Below are 14,749 nucleotides of genomic sequence, written 5' to 3'. Positions count from 1 at the left end.
CTGCATAAGACACATGGAACACTATAAAACCTGGCTACTGAGTAGGCAACCTGGAAAACACAGCAGGAGCCATGGCCTAGGAAGCCTCAGATATAAGGCACTGAAGCAGGCTACAGTCTTCCCTCTTTCGTGGCATGTATGAAAGGCTGGAAATTCTGAACTGTTTTGTATGAATAACATTATGGCAGCTAAGGCCTAGAAATAGGCAAGGACCACCACCATGGTAGCATGGAGAGGGAAAGGAAAAAAAAAACTATCATGGAAAAGAATTGTTGATTTGGTCCATGCTTATTTTCAAATATGAACTATAGTTTTATGGGCTTATGATGGAGGTATACAGTATTTCAAAGAGGCAGTATATAAGAGCATGATGTGGCAAACCATCTCTGCATGCCTTTGACTCCCCAACCTGAGTGACCAGAATGGGCTGACTGAGGGTGATCTGAATTCACACCTCTTGTCATGAGACTAGAAATGTGCAGAAATGTTAATAAGTATTTCTGTTCTGTATTTGAGAAAAAATGCTGTATTCATATCACACAATGAAATACTTTCCATTACAGTATGGACTCAAGAAGACATTAAATGACAGCTCATAAAGTTAGACATTTTTAAATCAGCCAGTGTAGATAATTCAAGTACAGAAGTTTTAAACAATCAGGCTCAAGAGTACCATGGACTACTACTGTTGTTTTTCAACATCTCTTAAAGCACTTAGACAGTTTTAGAGAAATGAGAGAAATTTAATGTGCCAATTTTTGGATAACCCTGTTAATTATAGGCATGTCAGCTTGACATTGATCCCAGCACAACAGGAGAACAACTAATATGGATCTTGATTAATTAAGAATTAAAGGAGGATAATGTAATTATTGTCAATCAACATGGTATTATAGAAAATAAATCTTGTCAGGCTAACTTGATATCAGTTTCTTTGATGTGATACAAGTTTGGTTGATAAATGTAATGTTGATATAACAGAGTTCTTTAAGGCATTTGACTTATCACATAACATTTTTATTTAAAATCATATAAATCAACATACTACAAATTAAATTGATTTTAAGTTGACTAAATAATACCTCTCAAAATAAATCTGCCTCTAGGGAATCACCCTTCAACATCCTATATTACCAGTGCGCTCTCACAGGAATTAGGTCTATACTATTTTGTTTGATCTAGAAGGATAAAAGCCATAGACTCATTACCAATTAAAGTGTTCACATGACACACAATGAAGGATTTGGTAAACAATGAAGAGGACAGGTGACTTACAGAGTGATCAGGTTTGGTTGGTGAAGTGAGTTTTATTTTGGGAAGCAGTGACTCTGAAAAAGTCTTGGAGTGTATTCAGTTAATATCCCAGAGGATAGTTGCTAGAGCAGGGACAGGCAATTATTTGGGTAGAGGGCTGCTTACCACGTTTTGGCAAGCTGTTGAGGGCTGCAAGTGTTGCCTCGCCCCTTGACAGGTGCCCTGCCCTGTGGTCACCATCTTGGGACCGGAAGTCCCACCCCCTTAACTCTTGACCTTTGCCAGCAGAAGTCCCTCCCCTTGCCCCCCAGAAATCCTCCTTTCAGCAAGGGGGCTTGCCATCTCAGAACCAGAAAAGTACCGAATTATATTCTAAAAATCAAACGTACTGCAATATTCATTAATTTAATTTCAAAAAATATGTTTGTCCTGATTTACATGTGTTTGTATAGAGTACCTAGAGGTGACAGTATAATAGTTTAAAAGGAAGTCTTACTCTTGTATATTGGTGGAGGGGTATGGGTGGGTTTGTAAGTGTGTGGGCATGTGGGGTGTAGAGTGGATGTGTGTATGTGTGGGGTGGGGGTGGTTAGGCATGGGGGTGTGGGGGGGTGTATTCATGGTGGGGGAGCATGTGGGTATGGGGTTTTTGGGGGCTGTGAGTGTGTGTGGGGGGAGGGTGGCTGGGGAGGGTTGTGGTATGTGTGGAGAGGGAGGTTTGCTCCCCCTTCCCCATGGCAGACAGAGCCCCTGCCAGTGGTCCTCCAAGCCCAGGCTCTGCACTCCTGGCCCTGGAGCACCAGCGTGGGCCCCATGCTCCCACTTGCCTCCACTTCTCTCTCCTGTCTGCTGTTCTCATGCCACTTCCCTGCCCACCACCCCTCGGTGCTCAGGCACCACGTCCCAGCTGCACAGGCAAGACTGCAGGATGCAGCAGGAGCTGAACTGGCCCAGCCGGCACTGCACAGAGCCAGCCAAGAAGCCTGGGGGCCAAGCCAACTCCTGTTGAGTCCTGCAAGCCAGTGCTGCAGCCAGGAACCACATGGTTGTTATTCTGCCCCAAATGCAGGGCTTTGTACTTGTCTTTGCAATAATGCAAACTTTGTGACAAATGTTGACTCAGAGGGTGCATCTACATGTTCATTAATGTGCCATAGTTATGGTGCATTAAGTTTAATATTTGGATAACCAAGTACTAAATCAATGTGCAGTAACTGGTGCTGCTGCGCAGTAGCGCTGGCACATGGCTTTTTAATGACTCTAACTGCACAATAGCCTAATACTACTGCGCAGTAATGTATTAGCATAGGCTTTGCTCTGCATGCCACTGCACGGTAGAAGCAGGCTACTATACAGTTAGCATCTCATGTACACTCACCCAGATTGCACCTTCACATCAACACAAGATGGGCTCCTCAGAAAGAAAAGAACCTTAAATTAGGAATTCGTTTTTTTCAAAATTAGGAAATGAACTGGCACCAAGGTATCTAAGAAAAAGTGTTATTTAAGAATAGAAAATTTGTTCTGAGAATTATTTGAAAGATAACAAATATGCTACTTCATTGTCTTAATGTAAAGAAAATGATCTGCTGTATATATGTCTGCTCATAGTTATCATTGATTTTTAATTTGTTCTCCCTTATAGGAGGCTTACTCATTTTAATACTTAGATAATACATAAAGTTTTGTATTTTTTTGGTCTTTTGGAGTTACTTTGGATGCATCACAATTATATCATGCACCATATTTAATGATTTCATAGATTTCATAGACATTAGGGCTGGAAGGGACCTCGGAAGATCATCTAGTTCAGCCCCCTGCCCAAAGGGCAGGAAGTCAGCTGGGGTCATAGGATCCCAGCAAGATAAGCATCCAGTTTCATCTTGAAGGTGTTCAATGAAGGCGCTTGAACCACCTCCGGTGGCAGGCTGTTCCAGACCTTGGGGGCTCGGACAGTAAAGAAATTCTTCCTTATGTCCAGCCTGAAACGATCTTGAATGTATAGCATCTATGATGCTGCATATTGTTTGGGGTTTGCCTGATGCTTGGAAAAAATCTTAGAGACATGATGTTTACATATTAAGACAGAGGGAACAAGAAACTCGAAGACAGAATACTTCCTCCTTCTCCTTTTCCTCTTCCTCATATATAAGTAAACTATTCCTTGCAACACAAACTTAAAGCAGATTAAAAAAAAAAAATGTTAAAAAAAAATCTAATCTCATAAACATAAAAAAGAAATTAGTACAAAGCAGCCCTGTGATCTGTACTATGTAATTGTTCGGACTAGATGATCACAGTGGTTTCTTTTGGCCTTAAAATATATGAATCTATGCTATACATATCTTATAAATAAGTCAGTCTTACATGAACACACATCTACACACACATGATGAACACATACATGCTAGTGATGCAGTTTCTAGGTTTTAAGGAGTTATTTGTCACTTAAAAAAATGTTGGCAATCTAGTTGTCTCCTTTTGAAATGATAATGACCTTGCTCCAGCTGTCTCTGGAGGAATGACCCATGAGAAAATATTTTGTTGCTTTCTTGATGGGTCTCAGTGTTTCACACATTTGTTTTGATTGGACAACCACAGTATTAGGCCACTTGATTTAGCTAGCAACAAGTGCTCTGGAAATAACTAGTATAAGTGTCCTTGCTGCAGCTTTTTTGCATTACTCTTTACATTTCTTTTTCAGCAAATGAAAAGATTGAAGACATCAATGGCTGTCCAAAGAATAGGTCTCAAATGGTAAGTAGTATTCATGGGTGTTTTGCTAAATCCTTTATAAAATGTGACTATTAATTTCATTGTGATTGTTGCAATACTTGCGCCAATAAACTGGAAAGGCAAATCTATAACTTGTAGTGCAGTATGTATGATTTATGTCTGATTCTGCTTAAGTCAACACATAATGGATTGGGTTTGAATGTATTAGGACATATTTAGAAGGTTTATTATTTTTCATTTGTAATAATATTTTGGGATACTGTATGTTTAAACAAGAATAAACAGAAGTAAAACACTGTGCTTTTAATTTAGAATATGCTACTTCCAGAAGCAGGGAAATAGATGTGCATCTGATTCTTTGTCAGAGCTGTTACAAGTACATCAGAGAATTTGAAAGCTAAGAAAAAGAATAAAGATTCCCTATGTCCTTCCCAAAAGACTCCAGGAAATACCTTTCATATTTTCATATAATAAATTATGACAAAGCAAGGAGGAATTTGCAAATTAGCAGTTGTCTGAAATTCTTAAAACACTCATTGTCTCTTGATTCACTGATGGGTTTTACTATGTAAAAAGTTATTTCTTATCTTGTTTATACTTCATGTGTTCAACCATAGCACCAAAAGAGGCTGTATTAGAACTGAAAGCATATAGTATAGGAAGAATATGTTTACTGTCAGAGATAGTGAAGTTAAGACTATAGGCAGAAAATATTTGAATTTGTCAGCAGTAAAAGAAGGAGAACTTTTTAAAAACACAGTCATTAAATAAAAACCTTTGTCCGTTCATATTTTATGCAGAATCTGTTATGACATTTAATTTAAAAATATGTATGAATTTTTCCCAGATGTTAAATTTAGATTACCTTGGGACAATGTAGTTTTAGTACATATGTTTTCTTTCCTGTGTTTTCAGCTTGTTTGTACCAACTAATGTAAGCAATAGAAGAATTAAGGATTTGACAAGTTTTCCATTGCAGAATCTAAATCATTCTGTTTGGCCCATCTGTTTGAGGTTTTTATCACTGAGTTTCTGTGCTCTTTAGAGCTATGGAACAACCACTCCTTAAAATGAAAAACATCTATACAGATTTATTGTGGCTACTTTTACTCCTCAGTAGAGACTGGCTGCTATTTTGGCCATAGCCATAGCAGCTGTCTAGAGTATAAATAATTGAGGAAAATTTGAAGATCACTGTAATTTAATGTTCTACAAGTATAGTGCAAGAACCTATGTTATTCATGACCAAAGTTTATAATAAATTCCACTATGTTGTAATTGAAGGTTGGACAAATTAATACAGATATCTCTAAGAATCAATAACCTTTCTCAGGCTTTTATAACGGGAATCCACAATGCAGGTTGTTGCAGAAGCCAGTTTTTGGCATAACAGCTCTCAAAATGTATGCTGTACCAGAAACTGTGAAACAAGTTAAAAAGGCCTATGTCCCCTGGCTTGCTGTTGGCTTCTGCTCCTGCTCCACTGATGTGTGTAGAAGTGTGTAATGGCAAAGGGCTGTGGAAATCTGGGGCTTTATGTTCCTTATCATTGGAAGCACAAGGAGCATGACTGTTTGTCCATGACTGAAATGTGCATGTTCAGAGCAATCCATGGCATTGCACTAAAGGAGCAACTCCTATGAGAAGGGCACTTCAGATGGTACAACCTGTCCCATATTCTTCGGTGTACTGATCATTGCAATCCTTTATTAGACCAACTAGATAGTAGCAAAAAAAAATCTTTCTTTTCAAGCTTTCAGGTTCATACAGCCTTCTTCAGGCTGAGGAGAATTCAAAGATTATAAAAGGTCTCTTAGGTAGAAAAGAAACTTAATTTTGCTCCCTGGCTGGTTGGGATGCAGGGTGCTTCAAGACTGCAGAACAGGCAGTCCTGGGCAGCTTCCCTATCTCCACATGCCCCAGTGTGGGGGCTTAACTGTGGAACCCCAGCACTGCAGCACGTGGAGCCCCCCGCTTGGGGGGGGGAGGGGGGCATGGAGATGAGATGGGGCCTCCAGGCTTTGCTACCAGAAACTGCCCAGTGACTGTCTGGCCTGGCAGGCTGGTGGGCCACTCTTTCCCCCTAAATCTGAGCATGACTGCATCCCTTTATGACTGGGGTTATCCAGACTGGCCTGGAACTGCTTGTGGGGACAGGTGTAACCGGGGCCTTCCTGGTGCTGATTAGGAATTTGCCCGCCCTCCCATTTCTGGGCTAACCACCTGCCTCTCTTTTCCTGCCATGCCTTGATGGAAAATGATTAAGATATTACCCAGGCAGGAGGCTGCCCATTTTCTGCCCCAATTTCAGGGAGCGCTATCTGCAGCTCTGAACCTCTGCTACGCTGCAGCCCATGCCTTGCAGATGGCACCTCAGTTCGTAATGTCTCTGGCCCCGTAGTCTGGACCCCAACTAGATCCATTCCCATCAGGCAGCCTACTCTGCTCTTATTCTGGGCTGCTTAGTTCCCTGCACTCTCAGGTGTGGCCCCCCCCCAGGACCTTTGGCCACACAGGCCCTGGCCTCACCTGCAAGGCCAGTCAGAACCCCAGGCCCTCAGCTCTGGGCATCTCTCATATTGGGCCCCTGGCCCTTTTGACCCTTCTGGTCCTGGCCCCAGCATTGACCAGTCGAGGGTGCCTCAAGATAAGTTTCTGAGCATCTAGCCCACACCCTTTAACACTGGTCTGCCTTCTTGGGCCCTACTATGGGGTTACCCACCCGGTTGTGGGATCTGGGGTTATTAAGGTGCCCTGATGCACCTTTCACCGGGAAGGTAACTGGCCTGGCATTTCCTGGGGGCTCCCATGCCACCAGGAGCCCCACCAGGCCACCCATCCATGGCAAGCTGCAGTTTTAGGTCATGCTGAGAACCAAGAGCCTCCTCCATCCTGATAGCCCCAGCCCATAAACCTCCAAGCTGTTCCTGAGCCTCAGCTCTGCTGGTTGATGTCTCTCTAAGGCTGCTAGCAGTGAACTGCAGCTTCTATATACCTGGTTCTCAAAATGGCTGCTGCCATCAGGCACTTGCTAACTGCCTGACTCTGCCCTTAAAGTGTCAGGCACCCAAAGGTGCACTGCCACACCAGGGAATACAGAGTGACTGCCAGCAGTCCAAGACCGTGTGCATTAACTCTCTGCCCTGGTGCTGAGGCTCTCTGAGTTCCACTGTGCCACCGGGAGTCTCCTCCAAACAGCAAGTGGCCATCTGGAGCTCCCAGTCATGCGACTCAGCAGTCCAGGTATAAACTGCCCTTAGCCTGTCCATTTCCCCCATACATGGCCTGATTTGTCCCTCCTGCTGGTCTTGCAATGCCTGATGCCAGAACACCACAGTGCGTGGCCTGAGCTCAGAGGCTGTGACCACAGCTTGCAACATTTCTTTTTCATTTCACCAGCATCTTGTACACATATCTTTCATTCAATCAGCAGGTGTTCAGCTGCCTGTCCTGTACTCACCACGCTATCTACCACGAGCTGACCTTCTGCACACAGGTGGAGAGCCTGCAGAAAAGGGGTAGGAGATGTTTAGCTTGCAGGAGTAGGGCAGTGGCAGGTCCAGTGCAAGCGTGGGTCCATTATTGCAGGAGTGGAGTTGGGGGTTGCCCTGACGGATTGATACAGTGAGTACCCGCACTATGAGAATCAGATTCAGCGAGGGCCCATTGTACTTCACCCATGGATCAGATCAGAGGGGAGAGGTAGAAGTGCTGTTGGCCTGCTTGCCAGCCTGTCCAGGTGAGGAACCCAGAAATTGCCCTGGCAGCAACAGCTTGAGTGGATGAGATAACAGTTCCCACATGGGAATCCTTTCATCACATGTGTTCTTTTCCTGGACTGGGCGGGAGGGATAGAGGGAAGTGGGAGCAGGAGTTTGGCAGGGGGACATTTTTTCCTCATTCCTTCAGTGTTTGTCAGGTATAGCTGCATCATATCTACTGTCCATGACCTGGGGGTGCTTTCTGTCAAAACTGCTGTTTACCTTTTTGCCTGATGAGCTCAATAAACACTATCAATGCATTTCTGTGAGTGCTTTGTGAGGAGGGGCGGCTGTTTATGTCCAAGTGCTTGAGGTATCTGTACTTAGGCTCCAATCTCCCATGAAGCACAACATAGCCCTGAGAGAAATGGCAAAGATGTGTCAATTAGGCAGATTTATGATCCCTTTGAATGGGACATGCACACTCAGGAGCAGGGGTGGAGGAGAGGAACTGACACTTTGACTGGACTCCAGGATTCAGCAGGGGAGGGTGCGGGTGGGGGGAAAACAGGAGATTCAACCTCCCCCTACACCCCAGCATTCCTGCTCTCCTACCCAGCCACAGTCCCTTTGTGGCTTCTTGGCTATAATGGCCTGAGAGAAGGTTATGACCACAGGGGATGGTCTGTGGCAGCCTTGGCTCCCCGTGCTATCCCTTCCTCACCCCACAACCCAAGAACTCTGTAGACTTGAGTCCCCATCATGGTTGTGTGGAGCTGGGGCAAACCTTGCCATCATGGATTACACAGCATCCTCATATGTGGCCTAACTTATCAGGAGAAGTGTTGGGAGGAGCAGCTGCAGGTCCTGCAAGATGTGACTGCAGGTTCTGTGGGAGTCACTGCAGGTTCTACCTCTGTGCTGGTACCAGGAGGCCTGGTACACACCTCATGCCTGTGGGAGGGATGCAGAGACGTGTGATAGAACTTGCTTCAAAAGAGCCATGGCCTCTGTGTGTGGAATGGTGTTATTTTGTTATTTTTTCCCAAAAAAAGCCATTGGATGGAGTAAGAAAGTGGAGTGCTATTATAGAATTTGGAATGGGCTTCCAATGGAGCTGGTGCTCTCCCCTACCTTGGGGGTCTTTACAAGAAGGCTGGATAGGCATCTGGCTGGGGTCATCTGACCCCAGCACTCTTTCCTGCCCAGGGCAGGGGCTGAGACTCAATGATCTGTTGAGGTCCCTTCAGACTCTAGCATCTATGAATCTTTAATACTTCAGACAAGATTTAGCTTCCTAATTTACACTTGCACACATAACAGGTTATTCTTATTTTCTTTACAGGTGTATAGAGCTCAGCGGTTCCACCTGATGAGCTTTATTTGACTTAATTCACTTCTGAAATTGCTGTCTTCCTTCCCCCAAACTGTAGAATGTTTTAATACTTGTAACTGGTCTTAATGATTACCCAACTGGGGATGGGATTTTCCCCAGCTCTGGCAATTTCTCTAATTCATTCCTAGAAGACAAAACAGGGGCAGGCCAAAGTTGTACTTTACAGACTAAAGAGTACAGTACAAAGGCACAGAGACCCAATCCTGGTCCACTTGAAATGAAGAGAAAATTACTCCAATTTCAGATGTCAGTATTACTAGAGTTCAACAACTTGTATGCGACTGAAGGACTATGTGATCAACTTACTCCCTCACCCCCAAGTTGTCTGCATTATCTATTGGACTACTTCAGAAAAACACACAATGGGAATGTTACTGTCCTGAGTACAAACAAACAATGCCTTTGAAAATCTTGGAAGAATTTTTTTGTACACAATGTGTTGTCCAGGCACTGTAGGTCATGGCCCCACCGCATGTTCTGCAGACACACAACACCTCCTGCCAGCTGTTAATGTAGGCTGCCAGCTAATTAGGCAATTAAAAAGAACTAATGGAATATTGACACAGTACCAAATACCTGGTGAACCTGTCATCCATTCTGGGGCATGAGCTGGCAAATGGGACACCTGACTGCCTCCACTCACTAGGGCTCCAAGAGAGTGGCATTGTTTCTCTCTTGGCTTCCTAAATTCGGTACAGATTTTAGGGAATCTACAGGGTTCAAAAGGGAAAATAAAATCACTGCTTCTTTTGCAGGCAGCAGCTTGGGAAGGTGGGGAAGGAGTTTCCTCTCCTCCCCCTGAAAAATGTGAGGTGTTTCCTAAGGGGAACATCATAGACACTATTGGCATTTATACACATACATTTGTCTGCCCTAATGTGCCGGAGATCTGGCACATTGGAGTAGACTTGATTAATTGAATCTGTTCCGCACATGAGCTAACCTTCAATGCATTTTAATTCAAAAGTGCACTGCCACCATTTTCTCAGCACTGATGCGCATTTTTCCATTTATATAAATGCATGTGCTGCAGTGTCGGGCACTTTCAAAAGTGCCCGACACTGCAGCTCAAACATGCATACAAATGCCCTATGTCCCTGAGAGTTTGGGGGTTTTTTAATTTTATTTCTGAGTGGGTCTAATATAGGAACACTACATTAAGGCTAGCAAGGCCATTGGATATTATTGTTCATATAACCAGGAAAAGCTGCAACTGTAAAATGGTAACTAATATACAATGTTGGAGCTTGACAAAAGAAAGCTAGCTGCCTTATGTATGTATTTATGGGACTCCCAGCAGCATACCTTAAATTCTGTAACAGATTTTCTGAAACAGCTTTCTATGAAGTGCAGATTACTCCCAACCATTACTAAAGTGACTGTGCGTGCCGGGTCTGACCCCGGGTCGCTTTCGTCGCTCTGCACGCGGGCTGTGGCCAGCAGCCCGGGCAGGCCGGGTCGGAGAGGGCGGGCGCCAAGCTAGAATTAGGCACAGACACGTAACGGTTGATTTTAAGATTGTTTTACTTACACCGAGATGGTCGTGGTGTAGGCTGAGAACCTGCTTGAGTTGCGGTTACAACAAAAAACACGAACACACGTGGAGGTTGCTAGGCTCCACGCAGACAGAACACGAACACACGTGGAGGTTGCTAGGCTCCACGCAGACAAACTCCGGATGTCCAGGACAAGTGCGCATTAAACTCGTCGTTACGTCTTATAGTAGGCTCCGTTTGAGGACGGGAAGAGGTGGGCGGTGGATCAGGCCGCCAAACTCCTCTGAGCGACACACAGGGTTTCTATTACCCTGCCGCGCACACCCAGAGTCCCCACGAGATGGATGCGGAGTCCTCTTCGGCTTGGGTGGAAACTGCTCAAGCCTCTTATACGGCTAGCAGGCCAATCGCTAGCCGCCACGTGTGAATAATTTAGAACTAGCCAATTGCGGGGCACAAATTTGCATACGACGAGTGGGAAACCTTTGCACCGTGCATTTCTGTGCTGCAAAGGAAATGCACCCTGCAAAGATCGCTGCAAAGTGGAGGGAAAACTTCCCTGCACGCGGGTTCTCTGCGCAGCAGAACTCCTCCGCGCAATGAAGTTGTAAACCCACGGGGATAATTCTTAGTGCCGAAGCACACACAAAAAAAATCAGACCTTTGGGTCATGATAGTGACCAGAATTATTAGAAATTGGTTTTGAGATATGAGAACAGAGGAACGCTCTCTGCTTCTTTATGGGGTATTGAATGCATCCAAGATTTCAGGACTACGTGTCTGTAAGCTGGACTCATGGGTTTCTGGTCCTGCATCCTATATTGAGCACAGGCAGTGTAAGTGTTCTCACAATCTACATTTTACATGTGCATTCAGTTTCCCTAGACAAATTGGAAAGTAGTGCTGCTACACATTATTATGCATAGGTGTGCCGATGTACGTTTTGGGCATGTTCAAGTATATTTTTTACTTCCATTAGGGAACTTGCCCGTTGCCAGAAATCAGTGCAGATGAATCAGTTCTTAAGACAGGATAATTGTAAGCAGAGACATCCCTAGTTTCTTTCAGCCTGAAATTGGAGCGGAAGTCCATTCAACACTTGTTCACCTGCGCCCATGATAATATGCAATAAGAGAAATTCAGAAATAAGCAGTTTTCTTTGTTTGCATGGATCTATGCTAACCAGAAGGGTCAGAGCAGTGAGAGGCAAGCACGAAGGGGAAAATAGACTGAGCCGAGACATTGGGTGAGAGCAATGTCCTTGCCAAGACTGCTCCTACATGGTGAGTCAACAAGGCCAAATGGAGAGAAAGGACAGGTGTCTGGGGAGAGAAGTTTCGCTGACCCAGTGGAGCACTTGGGCAGAGGAGTTGAACTCTGGCCAAGGCTAGAACACCGCCCTGTGAGATAGGATGTGCAGGGGGCTGCAGTGCCCCATGGGATGCTGGTGGAATGCTACCTAACGCAAGTTGCGATGGAATCTGGTGCAGATGTTTGTTACGGTGCTCTAACCTACAGCTCTGAAATCTGATACCACATCGATCCAGATTATTTTAGAGTGGGATCTACCATTTTTATAGCACTCTCTGTGCCCTGACTGTCTGTTTGGTTATGACTGTAGAGTGCTTTTTGTGCACCTACCATGCAATAAGTGTAACTTCTGTACCTGGCCTATAATTGAATGCATGAAACAGGTTCATAAATGAAGTTTTCATCTTAATTTCTCAAATAGCAATTAAGCCCACTGACACTGAAAATGTTCTACTTTTTAAATGTTAATTATTGCCTTTTCACAGTTTTTCAACGTAGTTGCTTAATATTTATCTATGTATGCATCTAAATGGAACCATTAAAACCTGTATTTTTCCATAACGAATGGTTCCTGCTGAGATAAGAAAAATCTTGTCAGTTTAGTTATGGAGCAAGCCAGGACAATATAGACCTGCTACATAGAATGAAGCATCCAAAATAGCTTCTTTGTTAGAAAGGTAAAGTGTAAAATAAAGGCAGTTTCTTGTTTGTGTTTACTTTTTGGAACACAAAATCATACTGTGAACTTCTGTATCAAAAGCCTGGAGTGCACAAGCCTGGAAGAAGTGTCCTTTTTTAATGCTATTGTGTTACAGAATTTAGGAAATGGATTTCTTCTATTAATCAGTTTGTTCATTATCTAGTGGATAAAGACTCAACATCCATTGCCCTTGAAGTATTGCGATATCTAGAAATTATAGAAGGTTATTCTTAGGGGTCTACTTAAATCACAGTTTTGCAGATTTCATGGAAACCATGAAATACATTATGCATAGTAGTCTCCGTTTTTTAAAACATCATTTGCAAACTTTTAGCACACTATGGTACCTGAAATTATTACTTTAATCCACTTCACATTTGTGCCACATATTTACAAGGCATTATACAAAAAAACAAAACCAAGCAGTACTCTGCAGATACCAGAGCTACCTCTGTATGGGTTATCATCAGTATGGGTTATCATCAGAAGCACAGTTAAAATGGTTTTAGCATAGATCTATGCCCAAGCTGTTTAGTCTTTCTTTGTTCTGTGTGGACTCTAATGCTTGAGTCAGGCCACTCTAACTGACTCAGAGTATCTTTTTATGGCACTGCATCAGGGCTTATAGAAATACCCAAAGATACAAGTTCTCTATTTGAAAGTGATCTTGGTCCTGCCATCTGATGAGACCTTTACATTAGTCAAAAGCTTCACTGAATTTAGCAGGACTCCATGTGGGCACAGACGACCATTTTCAGAGATCAAATTCCAGGATACGGTCTTCAGTTACACAAACATAGAAATCCTGCCCCCATTCCCTGTATCCCATCCACCTATCCACCCACCCACACATACACACACATATGATAGTGACAAATATTAGAAAATGCAAAGAACCTGAAAAATGCATATTTTATGAATCTTGAAAGTTCTGATTATCAAACTCAAATTAAAAGAAGGGAAAAAAGAAGAGAAGGATGACACTTGAATGGAAGTCAGTGATGGAGAGCTGTGTTTAGGAAGTGACATTTTCATGTGGGAATTTGAAGCAGGAAGAGGATGTTTGACCTAACTGGAGAGGAAGGTTGTTCCTGGGACTGGTGATAAAAAACCAGAAAATGCAATTAGTAGGAGTAGGAAGAGGAGCATTAAGGTAAAAATAAGGTTCTGAGAGGGAGGCAAAGGTAGAGTTGCGATATGTCTTGAACAAAAGGATGAGCTATATTAAACTTGATGTGGAAAGAGATGAGGAGACAATGCAGGGTTTTATTAAGGAGGCTGCTGTGTTCAAAGAAGGAAGAAAGGAAGATCAATTAATCCAATGGTTAGATTAAAGAAGCACAAAAAAGAAGAGTCAGGAAGGCTTGAGAAAGGGAGTTTATAGTGATTCATATGAGAAAGTACCAAATTTTACTCTGGTGCTTCGACAATGATAATGAGGAAGAGAGAGGTTTTAAAAATGTTAGAGGGAGAAATGACAATATCTGACAAAAGCCAAAGACAACCCAGGTGTCACTGAAAGCATAAGGAGGACAGGAGACCTGTCAGCAATGATGGAAAAAAAAGGAGGAGGAACGTGCAGGGTGGGGAGCTGAAAGTTTTATTTATCTGCACTGAGTCTGAGGAAGCAGTGGGATGTCCAAGAGGAGATATTGGAGAGACAGGAAGAAATGCAGCCTGGGCAGAGATCACAGTTTCCCCACTATAATTAGAATAGGAAATAACTGAGGTAACCATGTGGTGTCTGTGGTTGGGAATGATTATTTTTTAATGCTGATCACTTTTGTATGTATCTGCCTGGAGAGAGAGATGACACTAAGAGGGGGAAGTACATTCTGTGCGTTCAGCTGAGAGCGCGTCACAGTTTGGCCTGTAATGCTGTAAATTAAATATATGAAACCAATATCCTATCAGGTTGCAGTGTAAAATAAGAAGGTTCACTCTTCCTGTTACTTTTTAAAATGTGTTTTTATTTCAGTATAGGCCAGAAGCCCAAAAGTGTCCATTCCCTTTGTTCAGGTATAAATCAGGGACCAAGTGTCGGTATCCTGGCTTTACTTCTAAGGTAAAGCTCCTATAACAATGGGAAGATGGACATTTATTTTCAAAATGACAAAATCTTGGCTTTATGATAGAATAGGAAAGATGAGATTCA

General features: G+C 43.3%; 1 protein-coding gene across 1 annotated transcript in view; it reads left to right on the top strand.

Moving 5' to 3' along the window:
- NAV2 (neuron navigator 2) overlaps window positions 1-14,749 on the top strand; it is a 417,342-nt gene that overhangs the window by 138,176 nt on the left and 264,417 nt on the right. Inside the window, exon 3 of the mRNA XM_059722729.1 lies at window positions 3,959-4,011. Within this exon, the coding sequence (XP_059578712.1) occupies window positions 3,959-4,011 (53 nt within the window). The remainder of the gene's footprint in view (window positions 1-3,958; window positions 4,012-14,749) is intronic.

The sequence above is a fragment of the Alligator mississippiensis genome, chromosome 2, assembly GCF_030867095.1.
Source record: "Alligator mississippiensis isolate rAllMis1 chromosome 2, rAllMis1, whole genome shotgun sequence".
NCBI classification, from domain to species: Eukaryota; Metazoa; Chordata; order Crocodylia; family Alligatoridae; genus Alligator; species Alligator mississippiensis.
Note: the sequence above shows the minus strand (reverse complement) of the source record. Positions and strands in the feature narration are given on the sequence as shown.